Source organism: Onychomys torridus, chromosome 3 (genome assembly GCF_903995425.1).
Source record: "Onychomys torridus chromosome 3, mOncTor1.1, whole genome shotgun sequence".
Lineage (NCBI taxonomy): Eukaryota > Metazoa > Chordata > Mammalia > Rodentia > Cricetidae > Onychomys > Onychomys torridus.
Window position 1 is genome coordinate 108,662,392 of NC_050445.1, and position 19,128 is coordinate 108,681,519.

The 19,128-nt window shown below is 47.8% G+C and overlaps 2 protein-coding genes across 3 annotated transcripts in view; one reads left to right on the forward strand and one right to left on the reverse strand.

Moving 5' to 3' along the window:
- The window catches only part of Cfap100 (cilia and flagella associated protein 100), a 29,325-nt gene extending 26,329 nt beyond the window's left edge, over nucleotides 1-2,996 (forward strand). The window contains exons 14-16 of the mRNA XM_036182309.1: nucleotides 581-786; nucleotides 1,336-1,429; nucleotides 2,773-2,996. Coding sequence (XP_036038202.1) covers nucleotides 581-786; nucleotides 1,336-1,429; nucleotides 2,773-2,886 — 414 coding nt within the window. The 3' untranslated portion in view covers nucleotides 2,887-2,996. The remainder of the gene's footprint in view (nucleotides 1-580; nucleotides 787-1,335; nucleotides 1,430-2,772) is intronic.
- A 285-nt stretch (nucleotides 2,997-3,281) lies between these two features.
- The window catches only part of Zxdc (ZXD family zinc finger C), a 31,621-nt gene continuing 15,774 nt past the window's right edge, over nucleotides 3,282-19,128 (reverse strand). The window contains exons 8-11 of one of the 2 annotated variants that reach the window (XM_036180845.1): nucleotides 7,733-7,902; nucleotides 7,539-7,592; nucleotides 5,889-5,992; nucleotides 3,282-4,752 (exon numbers count right to left, since the gene is read on the reverse strand). In XM_036180845.1, coding sequence (XP_036036738.1) covers nucleotides 4,548-4,752; nucleotides 5,889-5,992; nucleotides 7,539-7,592; nucleotides 7,733-7,902 — 533 coding nt within the window. In that variant the 3' untranslated portion in view covers nucleotides 3,282-4,547. The remainder of the gene's footprint in view (nucleotides 4,753-5,888; nucleotides 5,993-7,538; nucleotides 7,593-7,732; nucleotides 7,903-19,128) is intronic. The other variant, XM_036180846.1, reaches the window with a different exon arrangement.

Sequence of the window (19,128 nt, forward strand, 5' to 3'; positions counted from 1 at the left end):
GGGAGATACTTGACTCCAGTGCTGAAAGGGGAGAAACGAATGGGCTGGGGGTAAGGAAGCCTTTCCTGAGGTTGTTTGCCAAATACCATGAATGTATACGTCCAAAGAGTGATCAGTCCATACTGTTAGCAATTCTTAGGGAAAAAAATCTATTGGGAAAACTATGAAGGCACACATGATTTTCATAACAGAAGACAGTTGATATATAACAAGCCAAATAACACCAAATGCTCCCTGGGATTTGGCTTCCTCTGAAGGAATTTCTTGATCCCTTCAGGTAGTGGCTTTGCCATAACCAGCAGAGTTCTTATATTCCTGCAGCCCATACCAAGGGTCTCAATGGGCTTGCTAAGGAAGCTGGGGGAAGGGCTGGGATGTGAGATGAGTCAGGTGTGACCATAGGAACACCAGGGCTATTCTGGCTAAGAGTCAGGTACCATTGTTCCACCCTTCTCTGTGAGCCCACAATGTAGCTGTTCCATCCTGGCTGGCAAGCCATGACTGCTGGTGTAGGCAGGCTATCATGTGAGGGTGAGCAAGGGCCTGCAGCCATGCCACACCGCTGGCCGACTGTCCCCAGGACAAGCTGCTGGAGAGCCTTAACCTCAAGGTGATGGATGTGTACCGGAAATGTGTGGGCACACACCAGGAGGCCAACCTGGGCACAGTGCAGATGCTGACTGTGGTGGAGCACCAGCTGGATGAGCTGCTAGAGAATCTGGAGCGAATACCCCAGGTCAAGATCGAACAGGCAGAGAAGGCCAAGGAGAGGGAGCGGCGCCTGAGGTAAGCCACTGTGCCCAACCTTCTGTGACTGCAGCCCTGGCTTGGGTGAAGGGCACTCTAGTCAGAGTCCACCCTCTTGAGTCTCCTCACAGAGAGACAGGCTCAGGACTCTGTGATGTGAAGCCAGCCCTCTGTGGGTCCCAGAGGGCAGGGTCATGGGACACAATTATCTGCCAATTCTGTCTGTCTCTCCCAAGCATGGGACCATCTCCTCTGGGGCCCCAGCACCTGCACTAAGACTAATGTCCTAGCTAGGTGCCAGGGTGCTGGACTGTGGGCACAGGGACTGAAGACATAGATGTGGATCCAGGGAAACATGCTTTCTGAGGGGTGTGGTCTGAACCTTAGGTCACCCTCAAGGCCAGCATGGCATCTACATAGCCCTAACTGCCTTCCCCTGTAAGCCTTGGCTGATTTGCCCAGGACTGACAGGAAGGGCAGAAGTGGCATTTTCTACATGTGGGAGGGCATGGACTGCCCTGGAGCCTGAGTGGGGAAGGAGAGATTCTTCCCAGGCCCTGGTCCCTGTAAGGCACCTCTTGTCTTCAGGATGCGTGAAGAGAAGGCCAGGCTGCAGAAGGAGCTGCAGGAGGAGCGGCTGCAGCGGGCCCGAGCCAGGGCCCAAGCTGAAATCAAAAAGAAGGTGAGTGGTGGTACCAGGGCTGCTGGAGGGTATAGCTCCTAGGCTCTCCGACCCAAGCTCCAAGGCTTCCCTGCTGAAGAAACAGTCTGCAGTGCCGAGCTGGAATGGAGCAGTCTCCAAAGCCAGACACTTCTAGTGCCCCTGTCTGAGAGTTGACTTCACCAGGACCAATCTCCCAGATGTACTATTCATAACACCCCTGCCAGGTGCAGAGGCTCAGCCACAGAACTCATCACACCAACACCCAGTTTCAGGGTCCTGTTGCTCTGTCCACCCCCAAGACAGACTGTAGGTCAAGTGGCTGCTGGTTGAGAGGCCTGTGTCTTCTGGGTCCCAAGCTCTTGCCTCACAGAAAATGCACTGTGGCAGTCTTGTGCCTTTTGAATGTGAAAGCAGAAAGTCTGGCCCTGAAAGCAGGTCTGGAGTTAAGTATGGCCCCTGAGAGACAAAGGAGCTGGTAGGCATCCATAAAACATGGCTGCCCATTTCATTGCTTGGGAAAGATGAACACTGTTAATAGTAAGATACTACTAAACATCCTTCTGCTTAGTCCAGAAAGAAAGCTAACACATAATGATGAGAAAGGGCTTCCAGGCCATGATCAGGACGTAGATGGCAAGGAGAGCCTTAGACAGAAACAGGACAATATATGGAGGTCTAAACCTAAGAGGGCCTTAGTGGGGAGGGGAAGCTTTTCTTTCCTGGAGAGGAGCTTCATTAAGAAAGGGTTAGGGGGCAGAGGGGAAGAAAGAGCAAACACATGCTACCATGAGAGGGCTGGCAGGGCAGAGGAGACTCTTTAGAGAGCAGCCTTCAGAGAACTTCCCCAAGCAAACCCAAGAACAAAGGAAATAGCTAAGTTTTGGGGGGCTGGCAGAAAGTGTCATATCACATGATTTAGTTCAACATAGTATATTTGACAAACAGCATGGAGGAGCTAGGCTTGGTTAGGACCACCAGTCAAGGGCTATTGTTGGACACAGAACAGACAGCCTAACTGTCCCAGAGAGAGCTGAAGGTTGTGGGGCTGGGCCTTAAGAGTGATCACTGACTTTTAGAGGCCGACCTCTAAGGTTTTCTGTCCCATTGCAGGGTCTCCTGTGGAAACCCTGAGCTAGGAAATACTTCAGCTCTTGCCCTTCAAAAAAGTGTGCTCCATGGAGCTGGCATGGTGACTGCTAGGCTGATGCACACTCTAGGTTCCTTTAGTCAGTACCACCCTTGAGTGGCTGGTCTGTATGACCAGGCTTTGCTGGCCACTTCCTGAACTTTATAGCAGGGGACATGGGCAGCATGGCATCTCCACAGCCAGCACAGGCTCACCATATTTATTGCCCCTGCAGAGAGGCAGGAGATTGGTAAGCCGCTCCCGTCCACCAGTCATCAAAATAAAGGAGGTATCTGAGCAAATGACGATGGACAAGGACAAGGAGGAGATGCTCTTCTTCTTCACTTAGCAGCAGAGCTGGCTGAGGGCTCAGGAAGAGGTCAGTAGTTAGTGAAGGCAGGAACTGTGAGCCTGATGGGTCCCTAACTCCATCTTATGCTCTCCTGTCAGCCTCCTTACAAACAGGAAATAAAAGTCACATCTCTTGGGTGTCTGAATGGCCTGTTGGGAAGCCTTGGGAACCCTCTTTTGTCATTTCACCCAAAGCATATGTTCGAGGGACAGACACCATCCTGGTTCCCATCAGAAACAGCTGCTTGGAGAGAAGCCCAAAACCTGTCTCTGAGGAGGGCAGGGTGTCGCTGGCCCTTGGAGACAAAAGAACCTGTGGCCCGCTGGGCAGAAGGGGCAAGAATCTCAGCACCATGTACAGTACCTTGAATGAAACCAGAGCAAAACTTTCAGTACATGACATACAAACACTTTTATTCATTTGTACTAAGAGTTGGGCCCATGGCAGCAGGAAGCTCCAGTGCTCAGAACATGACAGCCCATCCCATCACTTGGTAGACACACACTGGAGACTGTGGGAGAAGGAAGCTTCTCTGTGAGGTGGGCTCTTGAGGCAGGTGACAGTGGTACCAGGCTACCCATGGAGTGGGGTGGGCCCTGATGACAGGTGGGCATGTTTGACCCCTAAACTTTGGCCTGGGATGCAGGAGAGACCTGTGGAAAGTAGGAGACCTTCTCAAGTAGGATTTATAATCCTCTTGTAGGGAGCAGCACCTAGGCAGATGGCACCACAGAGCCATCTAGAGAGGACGCATGCTCAAACTCAGGGCCCTCCCCAATCCAAGAAACAAAGCAACTCAGATGGGGCAGAACCAAACCAGTATCTGAATAAACACACACTCTAAAAGGCCCAAGAAAAATGCATTTCTGAGTGACCCTGTGTCCAGTCTTAACTAACAAATAAATATGTGCAAGGCAACCATCTCCTCTGGGAAGACAGAATCACTCTGAAAACACACAAGGCCAAGGCCACATAATATGCTTATCTTCAATCTCAACCATAAAACACACCTATGTTCCAGCCCTATACATAACATACAGCATTCAGAACCTCACTTTAGAGACTGAAGACAAGTTACTATTTACCAAGAATCCCAAATACAGAATTTAGAAAAATTAAAAGTCTGAACTCTTCGTTCCCAAACTATGAGCCACACTGTCAGTCTAGGAAGAGGGCCCACTAGCAGGCCATTGGTGGGCACCAGGCCATCCCAATCACCTTTCAGACTAGCTGCCTATGTAAACTGCTAAAGCTCAGCCCGAATTTGGCTTCACCATGGCATACAGTGTAGTGAAACCAACACACCCACTAACACCAGCCCAGTAGATGTGAAGCAGTCTGTCATACAAGCTCTCAGAAAAGAACCAAATTTCTAGATGTCTCAGGCAGAATGCTAACACACTACAATTGAAAGCCCTGTCCAGACTTAGTACAGAGATGTACCTGAGCAGGGAGCCATGCTCCACTCACTTCCTGCAGGAATCTTCTAATGCAACAAGTGCTACCCTGCTCAGGCCCGAGGGGACCTGGAAAGGGCTGGAATGCACAAGCATTGCATGGACATGGTGCCTATCTCACTGTGGAGGCAGTTTTAAGAGCCCAGATTGGCTCTTGGTAGAACAGAATGAAAGCACTTTCACTACATGTACCCCAAAGTCTCAAAGAATCAGGCTGGACTTCTGAGCAGAAGTCAAGTGAGGTCTCTCTGCCCACACCATTGTCATCTGAGGTCTTAAGTGCAGCCTGGAACACGGTCCTTGTTTGCCCAGGCTGATGTCACTGAAGGTCCTGCAGGTTGATGGTACTTCCTGGTGCCTGCATAGTCTCCAGCCCAGCAGAACCTCCAGATGCTGGAAGTACCTCCTGCAAAACAAAGCAGAAAGTTGAGGAGGGGCGGGGTGGAAAGAGATGGGGAGGCATAGCAGAGACCCATTCCACACCTTCTGTCCCTTCAAAGAACAATGTGCTTTGTACAGTGGCACATTCTTTTAATCCCAGGAAGGCAGAGACAGGCAGATCTCTGTGAGTTCCAGGCCAGCCAGTCATGGCTACATAGTGAGACCCTGTCTCAAAAACCAACCAACCAACCAACCAACCAACCAACCAACCAACCAACCAAACATGTACAAAACTAAAAACCATTACATTATCCCAGGTTTTTTTTTTCTAGGCCCACTGAAGGGTCCACATATATTTAAAATACCAAAAACCAAAACACCGAGATCACCTCCTCTTGTATCCCACACGCGTAGGTAGCTCACCTAGGGAGATGACGATGGGTGGTACCCATCGCTCTCCTGCTAGAACCTAGCACTCTTACTTTGGTATTATAGACTCTAAGCTGCAGTGGGCAGGTCTGAGGTCGCCAGCAGTTTATAACTCACCTTCCCTCTCTCATGCCTCTTGCTCTCTTCCCCACCACTCCACATCTTCTTCCTCCCTTTCTGTGTCTTTTAGAGACAGGTTCTTGATGTGTGGCCCAAGTGGCCTCAAATGTGCAGTTTTCCAGCCTTTGTCTCCTGATTACTGGGTGCCACCTATGTTTATCTGGCTCAGATTTCTTTAGGATAGTCTTCTGGGGGGCTTAGGACAGTAGAACTGACGTTTCTGAGGTAGGCTGGCAGCCTGAAAAGTGACTTCCATTCAGACCTAGAGCTGCATTGGTGGCTACCTACTCTCAGCTTAACCACTCACTACATAGCTACTGAACTCACGTGGGTGCAGCTCATTTATGGAGAATTTAGAACTGGAGTGTCTAGTGGTCCCAGGCACACTAGGTTTCACCAGGTCTACAAACAGGCACTGTAGTGTCAACCAAGCCTTATCTGAAGCTGTGGTCCTGACTACCTTTTCACAACAGTACAAGGTGGCTGGCCTGACCACCAACCCAATGCGCTTCCGGGCAGGCTTATGGCAGCTGCTAACCCATGCCACAGTCTCCTGACATGGGGAACCTGGGATGAGTTCTACCGAGAAGAGGAGGAGCTGTAGGCACCCACACCTGGAGGACGTAGACAGGCAGATCCATGGTGAAGCAGGGGTGGAAGGCAGAACGCTGTGGGCTGAGGGCTAGTGGCAAGCCTCCTTCACCTGAGGGGTCATCCTGGGGAGGCAACATCAAGAACCATCACACACTGGTAATCAGGAAGCAGGATCACTGGCCTCTCCATCTCTCTCACTTTGAACCCAGCCCAAGGTTCAGTTTAGTCTGGAAACTTCTGCTACCAGACTCCCTATGTTTATTATTTCAACACTTAAAAACTGTCCCCAGTCCCAAAAGCACCCCTCCTCCTAAGGTATCCTAAATTCTGCATGGGTGCCCTAGCACTTTCTCAAGCTCATGGGGAGGTCTTCTTTCTGTTTCCTGTTACCCATGGGCCAAACAGACCTGAGAGCAGATGGCTCCCTGAGTCGAGGAGGTCCCCAGAAGCAAGTCAGGAAAGAATGGTTTTGCTTTCTCATGTGCACAGCTGCATGCCACCCCCAAACTGAGCACCCTCCGTCCTCCCACTGCCCCAAGGACCTTCTAAGTACTACTGTTTCCATCTCAGAACAACAATACTGAGGCTGTGGGCTAAAGCCACTTGCCCAAGACAACATCAGCTGCCAAAGGACAGGTAAAGACTTATACCCAGGTGCATGCTCTTTCCAGTGGGCTTTTTCTGCCTGTAGTGGCAGCTTCCCGACAGTCTCTTTGCCCTGTACCCTTAGCCCTGGAGTGCCTCTGCAAGCTGACCTGCACACTGTGGCTGTGCTCCTTCAGGACAAGCCTCCTACTCCTTTCACTGTCCTCATCTCTAGCTGTTCCAAGCTGTTCCCCCATTGGGTCAGACTGGGAGGGAGGAGCATGATTTTCAGCTCCTTTCTCCACATAAGCCTGAGTCTCTGTCCACCAAACCCTCACCTGCTTCTTTTGTGGTCTAGAACCCTTTCATTGCCTATTTCTCCAGGTCAGTCTTTGCTACCCGTCCCCCATTTGTCTGAGCCCTGCAGGTCCCTCACTGCCTTCTACCCCTGGTCTCATCTTTCCTTCATGGCCTTCTCCCAGATGGACCTTGCCTGTCTCTAAGCTCTCTGAAGTGACAGGAACAGCTCCCCCTCAGTCTCTGACAGCTAGGTTTGTACTGGCCTGCTGAAGTCTCATCCATAGCCCTAAGTCGTGTTCACCATGTAGGTGTGTGCGACTGGGCCAGAATCTCTCAGCTCCCAAACCCTTTCCTTCCCCATTCCACCTCCTTAGAGGTCATCCTGGGACTGTGGGTATGTATGGGGCTGCTGAGTCCCCAAAGAGGTGGCTGAATCTTATCTTCAGTGACCAGTGAGAAAGCAGAGAATCAAAGAGGCCCCGTCATTTTCACATGAAAGCCTGCACCAGCTGGAGTGCAGGGAGTGGTGCCCAGAAGCATGGTCAGAGGAGTCTAAGGAGAGCTTATAGCAGAGTCCGGGTAGAGGTGGGGCGGCATAAATCCCAGCAGCTGTGAAGCTTACACACGGCCAGCTTGGGCAGTCTCTGATGCCTCCAGCCTGCACACAATGGTCCCAAATAGGCCTTGGCAGGACAGAGGCACAAGCCATTGCACCTCCGAGGGATGTGGGGAAGATGGACCAGATGGAGGGGACTAGACACAGGGTAACACAGTGCCACAAACCTGATACGTCAGTCCTAACAAAGGCAAGGGCTTGCACAGATGCAGTGAGACAGGCTGGGAAGAAGAGAGAGGCTGGGGTTATTAAGATGGCTGGGACAGGACACAGGACTTAGGACAGTTTACTGAGAGGGCAGTGGCCACCCCTCCACCGTCCTGCCCCTGCAGACCTTAACATCCATGTGGGTGGTTCCTACCTGCAGAATAGGGATCTGGACACACTGCAGCCCAGCCACAGGGGCTGGCACTGGCAGACCTCCACTGGGTACCATGAGGTTTCCACAAAAACAGCTGTGCTGGCCTGAGTGGAGATGAGGAGGGTTGACCGTGCCACCTTTCGTTTTCCCATGAGCAGACTCAGAGGTTCCTAAAACAGAGCAGATGAAAACAGCACATCTAACATTACACATGCTTCCCTGGCTGGGCTCTGGCCCTGACTAAGGACTCGTGAGGAAGAAGCTTCATGGTTCCCATCATCCTATATAGCTTCACTGACTTGAAAATTGTTCCAAAGGATTTTCATGAGGCAAGAGGTAAAACAGACAAACCCACCAGATTTTAGTGGAAAACTTACCAAATCTATTGTAATCTTTTTGCCTGACAGAACCTGAACCAAGGTGGTGCTCCTCTGAGGGCCACGTCCCTAAGCTCCCACAGCTCCTGGCAGGCAGAAGACTAAAAGCTTTGGTACGCTGCACACAAAGGTGTGCTACAGCAGCTGGCTTTGCCACTCAGCCCAGTCTTCTAGTTGCAGCAAATTAGTTTTATTTATTTAATTTTTTAAAACATGGAGACCCATCAGTGATGGCGCACGCCTTTAATTCCAGTAGTTGGGAGGCAGAGGCAGGCGGACCTCTGTTGACTTTGGGGCCAGCTTGGTCTACAAAGTGAGTTCCAGGACAACTAGAGCTGTTACACAGAGAAATCCTGGCTTGAAAAACAAAACCAAATCAAACAAAAAAAATTCCATTCCATTCCTCTGTAAGGCCATGGCTCACTTCTGAAGGTCACCAGCCCTTGTGAAGGTGGTGCTGAGTGTGCTGTGCTCATGTTTGTGACTGGCATGACCCCTGGAGCGCAGGCACAGGGCTTGCCTTTGCTTCTCCCACAGCCTGCTTTCTTGGGGGGGGGGGGGGGGGGGGGGGGGGGGGGGGTGGCTGGCTGAGGAACCCTTTCTTAAAGTGCAAATACTAACCGGGTTGATGGACAAGGTGAAGACAGCCCATGCTGGAAGCAGACACCCAGCTCGCTCATTGCAGGTGAGTTCTCATAAAGGTGGTTCCACTACAATTTCAACTCATCTGCTAGGGTCTCTGTCCAAAGTCCCTGATGGTTTATACAGTTTTCTTGCCTAACTGTTCTCTGTTCTTAGCAGGTCAGGGGTGGGGCAAAAAGCTTCCTAACACTTCTTCTTGAGAATGCACATTATCTCACTCAGCTCCAGAACTATACACGCGTGAACTTGTATGCTTTTAAGTTTCTTATTAACCTAGCATGCTTCCTTGGCATAAATATGGACATAGCTGAAGTGTGTGTACGTGCGCGCACGAATGTGTACTATCTACACTGCATGTCCTAAGGGTTGCTGTTTTTCAGTGCAGTAGTTACAAGGGAAAGAGTATAAGGAATCCATGTTTCCAGAGATGCCAATCCCAGTCACGCTGGATACCCACCTTGTTAGGCCAGGTGCTCACACTGGCTTACCCTTTCCTTTGCCTACTTATATGACTTCCTTATTTATTCTTCTCAGAGAACTTAAAACTGACAGGTGGATTTTTAACTTTTTGGTTGTTGGGATTTGAGATTTTTAAAGGAACTGAGCAAAATATGCCAATCAACATGACTTGAATGTTTCCTGCCCAAAATCTGGCAGGCCTTACCCTGCCTGGACTTGTCACCAGTGGCCCTGGAATGGCTCACTTTTGTTTTTATCGTACTATTTTTTTCACTATCTTCTTCCTGTTTAACAAAGAAAGCAATGAGCTGGGTGACCCATCACAGTATCACTAGTTCCCACAGCCCTCTTCAGACTATTTATGCTTGGTGCTAAAGCCTATGGGCTTTCCAAGTTCATTGACAACATCACATTAAGTAATCACCATGTCCCTCTTCACCAACCCCTGCAAATCTCCCACCAGAGCCAAATACGGACACAATGCTGGTTCAATGTCTTTCCTAGATTTTGAGGGGACTGATTTCACTGATCTCTAATAAAAATAATGATGGCCACTATTATTAGGGGGACCCCTTGGATTCTCAGTTGATTAAGGCCTGAAAGACTGTGACTGTTACCAACCTCTTGCTTGTAGAGGCACCTTGGTTTTCCAGTCTTTGACATGGTCAGTCATGCTGACAGGCTGCCTAACTAACCAGGAGCCCCTTGAAGCTCTAAGTGAGCCTTACCTACTCCCCACAGTCCACTTCACCCGAAGGAGGGCAGACATAGTACATGGCCTATAGGTTCAGGAAATCCTGGGGCCAGTCTGCCTTGGGTTCTAATCCTGGTATTGGTCCTCATTAGCGATTACTGCTCCATGTTCCAAGATCGTCATCCAGAAATGGGGATAACAGGACCTATACCTTTCAGAGTTTTAGAGAGGACTAGGGTTGGGTAATAGACACAACACAATGGCTCAGAACTGGGCCAGGTGCACAGAAAGCCTCTGTCAGGCTTTAGTGTGAGGGGTATTTTATATGATTTTTTTTTTTTTTTTTTTAAGCTGAGGATCAAACCCAGGGCCTTGTGCTTGCTGGGCAAGCGCTCTACCACTGAGCTAAATCCCCAACCCTAAGGGGTATGTTATATGTGCACTAAATATAACTATTTGAAATGTGTCCCATGGCTACTGATCTGTGTATGTTTTATTACTCATTTAGCGGGTATTTACTGCATCTTTATCATGTGCTACAGTGACACTTCCCCAAGAGCTCCCAATGGATGGCTTGCAAACCTGTCATCAAAATGCAGTGGTAGCTGACAGTGCTTCATACCACTAGATCCAGCATTTAAGAGACAGGATAGTTTGGGACAGTCTGGGCTACATAGTGAGACCTTTTATAACGTACCCCACTCCCACTACCCCAGCAGTATGGAGATACCAATGGGGACAAAGACAGACTCTGAAGACACTGACCACAGCTGAAGGTGGCACTGCAGGCAAACACATGAGCATAGTGGCTCTAGTCACTAAGAAGCAAACATCCAGAGTGGCCATAGCAGCAAGGGACTGCCCCTACCAAAGGGAAGGGACCAGGAAAAAAATGGTGTCCCCGAGTCTAGAAGAGCAATAGTGCAAAGAGACAGACAAGGGAGCTGGCTCCTGCCATACAACAGCAGCCAGCCCGGTTCCCACCCACCTGAGCCTCATAGCTATGATCTCAGGATCAGGTTCCAGGAGCTACTGGGGGAGCCCAGGTAATAAATAGTCTCTAAGGACACGAAGACCGAAGGTCTTGACTACAAAGCAAGGCCTGAGCACAGGAGAGCACTCACTCTATCCTGGAGGTCAGTGGCTGTTTGCAGCACCACACACCAAGAGCCCTATTTTGCTCCAGCAAAAATGTTAAATGAATAGAAAATGGATGTGAACAGAATATCCATTTACACCTATTCCAGCCCCTTTTAGTCTATGCTCAACTGTTTTACAAGAATTCCTGCAGAAACATCACACCCATCCTACGAACCCAGGCCTCCTCACACAGAATGGGACTAAGAGGCGAGATATTAGATGGTGCACCCGAGTCACACCTGCCTTTAGACCTATGCAGAATTGGCAAAGGGCACCTGTTGGCTCTATCAACCATCTCCCTGATAATGTGTGTGGTAAAGATGCTGCTGCTTTTAGGGTAAGGTTGGGAAACTGCCATCAAGGACTCCCTTCCTCCTCAGTCACCAAGAGTAACGAAGGGAGACAAGAATAAAGTGGTCCTGTGGAGGACAACTGAACTGGGGTACAGACTGTCCCAACAGGGAAGCAGCCTAACAAACCAGCAAAGCACAAATATGAATAGAAATGAAAACGACAGATGGAAATGAACAGACTCACAAGGCTAAAGGAGAGTCCTGAGGCCGGGACTATGGGCTCTTCTCCAGCAGTGTGGCAGGATTCAGTGCTACCGTCTTTCCCTGCCTCATAGGATCTCCCACGAAGCCACCTGCCAAACCAAAGCTGTGCTCAGGAGAATGAAAGAGCTCAGGCTTAGAACAGAGGTGATCAGAGCCCATCCAAGATTGTTTACAGCCAGGGTCCTGTTCCTGGAGAGAGCAGCCGTTCAACAGCCCTCAAAAGCCACACTGCCTGAAGGAGCTTTATCAACCTTGGACACACAGAGGAGACTAGGTACAGCTGACGCAGAAACACCAGAGCTAATGGACAGACCATGTGGTGACAGTGTAAAGTCTACACTCTGCTTTGGTTCCCAAAAGCCATCTCAACCAAAGGCCTACATGCTCTAGGTGTGTGTGTGGCCCATAAGGTGGGACAAAGCTCCTAAATGACATCCCCATGGAACCCAAACCCAGCTAGTGCTTTGTACTTAAACTTCCAGGGAATTATAAGGATGTCACTAAATTCTCTCCTAGAAAGAGAAGTGACAGCAATGTGACTCCTGGGCTGACAGCACACCTCTTCCTTCAAGGAGCTCCTTCTCCATTCATGACGGCAGCTAGGGGAAGAGCGAAGGACACCTGTCACACACGTGCCCGAAGATGTTTGTTTTCAAGTGGAAACATTACTATGAGGATAAGATCACTGACTCAGGCCTCAACTCAGCCAGTAACTCACTTGAGCATTTTGGCTACATGTACATGGCACAGCCACATAGCTCTCCGGCCACAGGCTAGGCTTTGCTGGGACCAGTAGGTCACCCCAGGACTATCAAAGCAATGGAGTGAAAAGCACACGCCCACCCTGGCTTCTTTCTCCTGCCTCTTTGGGAAGGGAATCACATATCTCTATGTACTAGTGACACCATAGAGCCTGGGAAAGTGTCACAAGCCACCCAGGAGGAATGGCTATTCTATTGCTTGCTATTTTAATGTGACAGTTTTAACTTCAGTTTTTAAAATTACAAAATTGATGTATTCTCAAATACAAAAAGTATAAATGACCACAGTAAAATATTTACAACCTTCACACCTGGGGGCGGGGTGGGGGTAGGGAGGTACTATCCATTCATGGGCATGTCTAACTTGTTTCTAGGTAAGTATATATATAAATGTTGTCTATCCATACACCTATCGTTTCTTATAGACTGACTTACCAAAAGCATTCACAAAGTGTACAGCTTTGTTGACAGCCATTTGAGTTGTAAATATTCTCTTATCAACAATTTTGGTAGAACAGTAGCTAGCAGACGGTTCCTTTACATCAATTCCTGGTATCTTCATAAACTAGACAGTAAGGTGCAGCTGCACATGTAATCATTACTAGTGTTTGTTTTTCCCTCTTAGAATCATTGCCTAATGACCCTGCAGACACACCAGGCACCTTCCAGAGGGCCTCCCTGGATGCCTACGCCACCGCTCTGGCAGGCTTCGGCAAACACTTGCTCATAGTGGTGCTCATCTACCTTGCCACCTTCAGTTCTCAGCAGATGTGGTTCTGGTCAAACCTGGCAGACAAGATGTGCTTACCACGCCTCTGTTCCTTGGGCTTCTTGCCAGCACATGTGTAACATGTGAAGAACCACCTTCCTGCCTAGCCTGCCAAGGTGACTGTGGGGACCAAATAGGTCCTTCTGTTACAGCAGGTAGAGCAGAGTACAGGAAGTACTGGCTGTTGTTACAGCTTTTCAAAAGCCCTAAGCCACCTGAAATCCACAAAGGGCAGCATTCAGTTGGTAGAAGTACACAGGGTTACCTCTGCCATGTGCAAGGATGGATCAGGCCCTGGCTGTTTCTGTCTCCTGTGCTCTGGTTAGTGACCCTGCCCAGGATACACACACATTCTTTCCCTGCTGGGCTACTGTGGTAGACATGTGACAGACTTGAGCATCTACAATGTAGTCTCTAGACATTTCCCTTGTTTTCTTGAGCATTCTCACCTGGAGGTTCATTCTGTCCTCAAGGCTTCTTGGACTTTCAAGGGAACAGTGTCACCACCCTGTGAGGTAAGTGTTGGGCCTGGAACACTCCTTTCTTCACACTCAGTTCTAGGGGCTCCTACTTCAAGACTGGCCCCAAATCCCTCTCACTGTTTGGCCATCACTGACCCCAGCCATTCTTGTTTCAGCTGGATGACCAAAGAAGTCCCTAGCTGTTCTTATTTCCTCCCATGCACGGCATCTGTCAGTTTATTGTCAAAAGAGCAGGTTGATGGCCTTTCAAGATATCATGTCCCTTTTCTAATGACCTTCTGTTTTCCCCTCTCAGTAAAGACCAGAGGTGTGACCATGGCTTACAAAGGGTGACAGCTAGGTCACCTTAGTGCCTGGGCTCTCTCCCTTGTCACATTCCAGTGAGGTCAGTCTGACTTCTCTTGGGACAGGCCCACCACACCGCAGCCTCAGGCTCTTCCTAGACTGTTTGCCACTTGTTTCCACCCCCTGGTCCCTTCTCATCTCCAGGGTTTCTCTTCCTGGTGCCTTCCTATTTCCCTATTGAGAACTGCAGCCTTTCTCAGATCCCTTCCTGGGTCTGTCTTCGTTAATCTCAGCATTTGATTTACCCAGTCCTTGCTCATCAGGTACTTCCATTCCGCTCAACAGGCTGCTCACCCTTGCCTTGTGTATGGGAAGGAAGAGCCACACCACCAGGGAGCAACCCAGCTCTACCTTGCAGCTAATTTCTGTTGTCTTCTCCATGTAGGAAAATAACTGCCTGCTTGTGAAATTTCCTCTTGAGGGGCTGCTGTGACCCTGGAACTGCATTTCCTCACTGCCTACTGCTGCCCTTTAGAGAACTCCAGATGGCAGACATTTCTTTTTCAACTGGACACTAAATATCTTTACTAATTTTTTAGCTGAATCTCTTGGGCTTTTCAACTAATAGTGAAGTCATCTATAAATGATCCCACTTCCTTTAAAGAATCCACCTTAGTTCTATTTTTGGCTTATTTCCAAGGCAAGACCCGCCAGAAGAACATGAACTATAGCAAGAACAGGAGTAGGACTGCCCCCCAAATGACCTGGGCACACCTGCAGAATGCCCTTGGAGCACAGACTGAGTGGGTGCTGGCTGCTAGGTGCAAACTTACCAGGTAGCTGAGGACAACCCTGAACCCCTGTCCTTACTTGAGTACTGGTAATGACAGGTGTGACACCACACTCAGCAGAAATCATCATGAAATTTCTATTTTCCCCAGTGATGCCTACTAATTTTTTAAGAAATACAACTTAAGATCTGTTGAGGGCTGGAGTGATGGCTCAGTGGCTAGGAGCGCTTGCTATATAGCACTTAGGTCCAAGTGTACATCTCCAGAGCCAACATCAACAATCTGGGCATGCCTGAGCATGCCTGTAACCCTAGAAATGGTAGGAAAGGAAGGCACAGAAAAAGAATTGCTGAGCCTCTCTAGAAGACAGAGGGCTAGCTCCAGGTTCAGTGAGAGGCCCTGTCTCAAGGAAATAAGGGAGTGCTAAGTATGGGACAGCCTTGCACACACATACATGTTGAGAAAACAGCAGGGCTCTTCACTGGCCCCTGATTGTGATTGACTCATTTACAGAGAGCTACTATTAGGTAGTTTCCAAGCCCTGTTTAGTCAGCATATAGTAAATACAAGATGCCCAGGATGCTGTTTAGAACATTTTATCTATTACTTTTAAGGAAAGCTTCTATGGACATTCTGTGTGGTGACAGCCCTTGGTAGAGTTAAAGGTGTAGCCAATTGCACAAGAGACTGATGCATGTGCTTTTTCCATGTTATAGTGTTCACATTTATCTTTCAGAATGATGTGCTGTTGCAAGTACTATAATGTGTTATCACATTGTGTGTGATACATTTATTTCTGTTTCCATTACACTGCCACCTTCTTTTGCTGGTTTTCTTGGTTCAAGTGCAGAAATAGAAACAAATGGCCTGGATAGCTGTGTACATTTAAGAATATGCTTTGTTCCACCCAAGCCAAAAGTTTCAACCTGAACAGATGGTTACACAGGACTGATTTTTTTTTTTTAAAAAACACCCAGTGCTTCCTTTTCTTAGAGGAGGCTGCCTGTGCACACATCTATATTTATCTTTCAGCCACATCCCTGGTTCATTCGCAGCAACAGTCATAATTAGCTTATACTCCAAGTGCCCTATAGTCTCATTTAATCTCCACAAGAGACCCAAGTGCTGCTACTGTTCAAGGGATCAAACTAGGAAGTCCATGGCTATCACTTTCTGTTGCAATTAGGCTTTTTTTTTTTTTTTTTTTTTTTCTTCTCCTACCCAACTGCTCAGGCTTTATTTTGGCTTTCAAGTGAATTTTACTTTGTAATTTATACAAATGGTTAGAAAACAAAGTCCCTATGAAGAGGTTCGTTGTAATTTTCTTCATTCTTCATTTCATTTATTATGAAATCTACAAATACTGGATATAGACTAGAATCTAGTAAATTAACTTCATTAATCCCATGGATAAACATCCTTCACAGCTTCACTGTTTCTGCTCAGTCTGCAAACAAGCTAAATGAGTCATTTTCAATACTGATAGGCCTTTACTCATCCTCTCCCCTAGGTTTCTATCAGATTTCATTCTGTGCCTCTTTAGATCTGAACTTTCAGAATAAATGTTCCTTAGCTCTGCTGTGGGCCACACATGGACAACAACCTCTCTATGCTAACGTTATCCCTGCTGTGGGGTTTGTTCTGAGTCACTGCTTGCTTCCCATACATTTCCCTAAGGGTGTGCTTTGCTTAGATGTATTCAATCTTTGTCTCCTGGCAATACACTTAAGAGTTGTTTATGCTTTCACAGTGACACAGATGCTGTCCGGTTTTGGTCACACATGGCTTGTTGTTTACTGTTCCTTCTAATTAGCACCATGCCTGCTCCCCTTTCCCTGCCCTTAAAGCCACTGCTCACTGCTTACTATGTGCAAGGACCTATGTTCAATCTCTCGTAATGACCTTCCCTTTCCAAAGGTATTCTCACTGAGAATTCTTACATTGGCGATTTTGTTAGGAACAGCTAAATGCTTGAGCTGAAGATGCCAGCAGTGCTCTTGGATGTCTACTCTCAACAGCAGCATACTGGGAGCAGCCTTAGATTTCAGACTACACATTTTCTGAGAATGCACATGCAATGTGGGCCTAACATCTACAGCAATGATGTCTTTCTGTTAAAGTCTGGAGTCCACAATGGTGTAGTCATACTGGGACTTCTGTGCTCAGACTTAAATACAATTCATAATCTCTGATCATAATGTCAAAATGCAGACACCTAAATTGCTCCCTCAGACTTGGTGCCAAGATACCAGCACAACCCCACTTGGCATGAAGCCACTTAGTCTGAGCTGATCCATGTAGAGGAATGTTTTACTGATAAATACCAATATAGTAACAAGGAGTGTGAAATACTGTGTACATACCTTAAAAAAAAAAAAAAAAATCCTAACATTCTGCATAGAGAACACAGCTCAGATTGATTAAAATGGTATTTACAAATATTTCCTAGCATTGGCCACTGAGAATCTAGTGCATACAGCTCACTAGCAGCCAGCACAGTCTTGGACACACATCCTGGTTATAAATACCAGTCTCTAGTAAAGGAACCAGGTTCTCTGGAGAATCAGTAGATTGCAGGCTGGGACAAGTACTGGATAAGATTAGTTCAGGATAGGGTACATTGGAAGAGCACAAGAATCCACCTGCAGGAACTCCCAATGGCCACAGCCAAGACACTCAGAGCAACAAAGTCAATGCTAATCATACTATAACCTGATACTGGGTATTCCTAAGGCATAGACCTCTGAGTCTTGGCTGAAAGTGATGGAATATACCAGTTGAGAGGGAAGGGAGAACTCATGTCTGTAAAGAACTCTACTTTTTAAACACCTATAGGAAATACAAATTACCTGCACATCTGGGTCACATTATCATAGTCAAAACTGTCCATTGCCATTTGTGGAAAACATGAGAAATGGTATCTGCAGCACATGGTAAACAATTAGGCTCACTGAGCTCCTGGAAGATGACCTAGGGGCCCTAGAATGTCCCATCTCTAAGTATATTCTTGCTTCCTGGATAGAAAGATAGCTCTGTAGTTAAAAGCACAGGCTGCTCTTGCAGAGGACCATGGTTTGATTCCTAGAACCCATGTCAGCTCATAACCACCTGTAACTCCAGTTCCAGGGCATCTAATGCCATCTTTTGGCCCCTGAGGGTACCAGGCACAGGTGTGGTACAGGAATATACATACAAGCCAAGAACTCCCCCCCACACACACAGTGTCCCCCCCCTCCCAAACACAAAATTAAAAACAAAAAAGGAAGAATGTTTTTGTTTCCCTGGGGTCCTTAAACCACTTCAGAGAGTCAATGCTAACAATGAGATATATAGTATAGTCCTGGGTCACAAACTACCAGCCCTATCTCTGGAGGGGCTGGGTCTTACATAAGTGAGTCCCAATAAGCACTGTAGGTAGCATGCTTCAGGTGAGTTCTTCTGGTCATCAGCGTTGGAAAAAGTTCACACTGTCCTCATCACATGGATCCTGCTCTTGGTCTGATCCTGTTCTTCTTTCACTGCACAACACTGACTTGAGTACAAGAGCTTTCAGTGGGCTGTGAGCTCCAGAGAATGCCTGAAGCTAAGAGTATATTTGTGAGCACCCAACTGCAAAATATCTATGTCAAATTAAATATTTACAACTACAAGGGGAAAAAATAGGATGTTTATAGAAAGTAGAAAGCTAGTCAACAGCATCTTTGCTAGCAATCCATGTTAAAAAAAAAAATCTATAATTTGTACCCAGCACAATGAACAAGGAGGGCACATTAACTCTAGCTCTAAGAGACCTGAACCTCAGTCTTATCAAAAGGCGGCTTCAGGAAATGCACACAGAGTCTGCAGGGTGAGGAACTATATTCTTCAAAAGCATCATGATAGGCAAGGGAGGGCCGAGGGCCAAGGCCCTGGTATGGCTTCAGACTAGGAAGACGTGACAACAGAGCTCAGGTGGGAGTCTTGTTTGGCCCAGGCAGAGAAGGGACCTGGTGAACACCTGCTGAGAGTAAGCCTCCCATGACTGTGACAGCAGAAGCTGTCAGTAACAGACTCACCAGGGCTATGGAGAGGCTGTAAGAAGTGGCTGGGTGACATGTTACAGCTGTGAACACGATGGTGACAAGGACATACTGTCATAGCCACCTGAGGTAGAAAGGGTCTGATACTCTGAAGTTACAGTACATGTTAGGAAAAGCACTGTTGGCTGCAAGGATGATTTAAAAGCAGGGACTATATATGGACTCCCTCCTGACTGGTCACAGGATTTCAAGAGTGTTTTTTTTTTTTTAAGAAAGACAAGTAGGTAGCAGAAGGTAATCCTTCACCCTGGCAGAGCCATTTTCTTTCTTCTCACCCACAAAAGCCAGATACCTTGCAGATGCCACAATACTATTTCCCTTCAAAGTCTATAAAATATTTAAAATGAGGACATGAAATGC